Below are 4971 nucleotides of genomic sequence, written 5' to 3'. Positions count from 1 at the left end.
TAACTTGAACTTGGACTTCTTCAGACGCTATGATCTAGGCGAAGAAAACTAAAACTAAGCAGTGACTAAAAATGGTTAGGTCTTAATCTGTAGTTAAACCACATTAGAGCATCTTCATTTGTCTGTTATTTGCATCAAAATGCTAATTAAATATTTAGCAAATTTTCTGGGCAGGCTCAAGAACTTATCAGGGGTGCGTTTTCCAAAAGCGTCATTAGCTAACTATGGTAGCATGTTCCATTGCACTTTGTTGGTAACGACGGAATTAGGTTTATTTATTTGTTTGTTTGCTTTCGCATTACATACGATTTCGTAATTGCGAAGGTGTGAGAGTTCTGTTTGGTATTAAGCACCATTTATAAATTAATATTAATATATTAAAATGCATTAACATATCAATGAACAATACAATTTTCGCATTTTAGGGTAATCTGATAATTTTTTACATATACATTTTAGAATTCATTATAGATTTTAGGGTAGGCTAACAACAGTAACACATGAATTATAAATGGACAATAGTATATTTGTAAACTAACATCAACCTAGGTTAATAAAAGTTGTTTAACTTTTGTTAAGGAGTTTTACATTTATTCCTGTTTGGACACTTTACATAAATACTATGTAAGATATGACTATGTACTATGTAAATACACTATGTTTATTTACTACATAAATAAATGTAGGAATTCAGAGACCTTTTGGGGGTAGTTTACTTTAAATTCTAAGTACATTTTGATCTATGGGATAGTTTCAACAGAATATCTCTCTGGAAGATTTAATTACGATTATAGCAGTGTAAAATGTATACAACAGGAAGACACAATTAAGGACAGCTCTACTTGCAATTTGCACGTGAAGTCGACAGTGTGAAGCTCGTTCTTGTCTGTCTAGACGTATTACGATCCTCTTTGTCTATGTTTCAACCTTGACCTTGGATTTCATGGAAGCTGCATTTGGACGACATAGGCTAACTTGTTAGGCTTTACACTGCTTGTATATTCCTTTTGTATTTAGATTGTTAGAAAGTACTGTGAAAGTTGATGTGTGCATTTGGGTTTATTTGTTTTACCCCGATTCCATCATATTAACTAATATAAAATTGTTAAAGCGCAGTTGCTTAATACATTTACACAGTTTTCCCCGCCTTATGTAAAGGGTTCAGTTCGAGTTACGGATTTCTCAATTACGCATTTCTAAAGCATGCATTCTATTTGCAAAGTTAAACACACTAGTTAAACACACTACACACTTAATCGCATTCCAGTTTAACCGTTCTAGATAATCATCTTAGCGCGTTTCCCCTGTCTGTTTTTTTTTTTTTTTTTTTTTTTTTTTTTTTTGCATTATTTGAAACTGATATGTGTTTCAAATAATGATATATGTTTCACATACGTAGAGCAATATCTAAAGACACCCGCCGGGCTGAGGAATCTTAAGCCACAGACCTTTTATGTATTATGTTGTTTTGTAAGTGTAACGTCTATTTTTTTTTTTCAACTAAACCTTTCAAAACTATTTTCAGCGCTATATGGAAAATAATAGTAATAATAATAAGAAGAAGAAGTAGAAGGTCATTACAAACAAATATCACATATTTGCAATATAATTAACGTGTCTTTATAATAGGTCTATAATAAGTCTTAAAGTGTCTCGTGTCTGTAACATGTTTATTTGATTCATATTAATCAAATCCCCTCGAACGTTTCACTATTACTTCTCTATTGACACTGAAAGAGAGACATTTCCCCTGTAGGAAATTCCTCACTCTCGCTTTGTCTTGACAGCATGTGTCAGTAATATGTAGATCTTAACAGTGCTAATGAAACAGACATTTGTTTTTTTAGCGGATGCGCATGCGTACACGGGTAGAAAAATGAGTAGAAGTGAAGTGTTAGTCCAGGAGTAGTGCGAGTTGTAAAAATCATCGACAACCCAAGACGATTTCGTGATCCTGCAGAGACGCTGGGCGGACACATTAATTTACGTGTATATGAAAAAAGGTCGTATGAAAGTAATTCTTATAAAAACAAAACCATGGAGGGATCGAGCGGGAATTGCTCTGCATCTCACTGCAGGGATTTCATCTCGCACCCTGCACTGGGACGCCACTCTGGGAATCTCGCGAATCACCAGGGTGCCGTGTACCCGGAGATCACTCCACAAGATGCCGGCCGGCAGTGCCCTGCGCCCCAGGCCTCATCTGGCACATCACTGAGCTATGAATACCCATTCGGAGGTCCATATTATGGATGTCGTCTTTCGTACCCCCACAACGTAAGCTTGCAACAGAAACCATGTTCCTATCATCCTGCCGAAAAATACATGGAGTCAAGCAGTGCGCTGCCAACTGAAGAGCTTTCCAGTCGGTCCAAAGAATTTGCTATTTACCCAAGCTTTGCCAGCTCCTATCAAACAGTCCCCGGCTATCTGGACGTCCCGGTTGTACCAGGAATCAGTGCGCATTTAGAGTCACGGCATGAAACTTTAATTCCTATGGAAAGGTATCAGCACTGGACAATGTCGAACGGTTGGGATGAGCAACTCTATTGTTCTAAGGAACAGACACATTTTAACCACCTATGGAAGTCCCAGTTTTCGGGTAAAATTACATGTAACAGCAAATATTATAAAGCTTTGAATTATTCGTATTCATGATTGGAATTCTGTGTTATACTAATTTATACTCCCAATATTGGGTTGGAAGTGTAGTAGTAAAGTCACCATCTTCAAAAATGTTCGGGCGCCTGCGGAGATCTGTGATTTACTTTATCGTCTCCCAGTTTTAAATATCATGTTCATGTCGGCCTGATTCACGTTGGTCTGACTTTGTTATACACTTGTGATTTTTCTAGAGACGTCGATTAGCAGCTGTCAGTTTAAGTTCAGTTTTTTGAAACTTAAGAGTTTCAAAAGAGATTTTTAAGAAATTTTTTTGTTTACTTAAATAAATATAGTATGTATTTATTTAAATTATAGGACCAGTAATATATTTTATTTAACTGATTCTGAATAGAATCCACACTGATTGGCTTTACGGGGCGTTTTTGTTAAAGTATGGCTAAATCAAGTTAGTTTGTTTGAAAATGTGCTGAAAATTTGGACAGATTTGGACAAGTTACCGTATTATATATTTCGCCTCTTTAAAATTCCTTAACTGATATTCCTATTAAGATTTTTTTGACCCATACACACACAAAATGTTTTTCTCTTCTAAAAATGATTTATTTGCCTTGATGTAATTATTTAAAATATGGAATAGATATTAAATTATGTATGGACAATATAAACTAATTATTTAAAATGCATGTTAACTAACTAAATAAAAAAAGGTTTTTTTCTAAACTAAAATGAAAGGTCCCCCCCCCCCCCTTTCTAAAAGTGTAGTGTAGTTCCCAACATGCATCTTTGCATAGGACGTAATGTGGAGAATAAAAAAAAATGCTAAAATTGTGTATTTTATGTTGTTTGAGCAAGGAAAAAGTGACTGAGAGGCCTACTTGGTACTCGATACTGCATGTTCTATAATGAACCAGTTTAGTTGTGGTGCCATCGTGGAAAATAGTGGAGCTTTCGCTCATGCTGAGGACAGGTACATAAAATATGAATGTTGTTTTAGTTAAGAAACATTAAACAGTAACGTTGGTCTTGTTTGTTGCCTATTAGTGTGGAAATATTTATATTATTAAATATAATTTAAGAAACCAGTCCTGTCAGTTAATATCCGCAAACCGTACGATTTTGGGTCACTAAAAATAACTTCATTTTATGATGTTGAAGTTAAGTGAAGAAATAATTGTGTTACGTATTTAATTCATGTCGAACCAATGTATATGGTTAAATTATGTAAACCCAACACTTTTTTTGAGTGTTTCAGACGCGTTTAGTCGTTTAAACACAATGAGGAAACGGAACAAAATAATTAACAAAAGTAAACATGATTTGAGACTTTGAAAAGCATCTCATAAACCCATTTCGTTTATACAAGTAATACAGTTTGATTCCTCATGGGAAGCAAAGTAGAACGAACGGAGTCTATTTCTTTTTTTTTTTTTTTAATGAAAATCTCTCGGCATTCACCAATACTTTGCTCTCAGCTATATATGTCAGATTAGTGTGGAGTCAAAATTCTTCACTTAGAGCCCTTGTTTGTATCAGCTCAAGAAGTTTAAACATGTTCCATCCAAATGTGAAAATACTCCTTTAGTATCAAACAATTTCCTGTTACCCCTCACTTACAACATTTAAATATATAGGATGTCATATACTGCAAGTGAATGAAATTTGGCAAGTGGACTTGCAAAATAGTATCTCGGTCAGAATTGTTGTCGCAGTCTAATTCACAAATTATTGGTTAGCTATTTGAGAGTCACGAGACACCATTATCGGTGATTGTACTTGGAAAGTAGTCTTTGGTAAATCACATGATTCCTAAGATGTTCTTCCCGTCTTGAACCATTTTTGCAGATGTGGTGCCACACCAGACCGAGATTAATGGGTACCGTCGCGGTCGTAAGAAGAGAGTACCTTACACTAAAATTCAATCAAAGGAGCTGGAAAAAGAGTATGCTGCCAGCAAGTTCATCACCAAAGACAAAAGAAGGCGTATCTCCGCCACAACCAATCTCTCGGAACGCCAGGTGACCATCTGGTTCCAGAACCGTCGTGTTAAGGAAAAGAAGTTGGAATGTAAATCAAAGTTAAGCGCCCAAATGCATGCTAATTGACAATGCATTCACTGGACGGAAAAAGAAAACTTCTGGCTTCTGGATCTGACATTTGAATGCATAAATACACTCTTGTCTGATGAAAGTTGGGCTACACACACTACAGTTGCAAATTAAATCTGGCTATTTATTTTTGCTTAAGAAAAGTGTCAGTCAACATTGTATAAGTGTAGTAACCATGTTGGTTCAATTGTTCTTGCTTTAGTTTTGACTTTAACGAACAACTGATTGTGGTATAACGGAA

General features: G+C 35.4%; 1 protein-coding gene across 1 annotated transcript; it reads left to right on the top strand.

Annotated features, from left to right (window-relative positions):
* Positions 1 to 1954: 1954 nt before the first annotated feature.
* On the top strand, positions 1955 to 4727 carry hoxc13b (homeobox C13b). The gene is made up of 2 exons (XM_051123394.1): positions 1955 to 2602; positions 4468 to 4727. The coding sequence occupies exons 1-2, from the start codon at positions 2038 to 2040 to the stop codon at positions 4725 to 4727; spliced, it is 825 nt and encodes a 274-aa protein (XP_050979351.1). The 5' UTR covers positions 1955 to 2037.
* The last annotated feature ends 244 nt before the right edge of the window (positions 4728 to 4971 follow it).

This window comes from Labeo rohita, chromosome 11 (genome assembly GCF_022985175.1).
Source record: "Labeo rohita strain BAU-BD-2019 chromosome 11, IGBB_LRoh.1.0, whole genome shotgun sequence".
Classification (NCBI taxonomy): Eukaryota; Metazoa; Chordata; class Actinopteri; order Cypriniformes; family Cyprinidae; genus Labeo; species Labeo rohita.
This window is presented reverse-complemented; position numbering and strand designations above follow the sequence as displayed.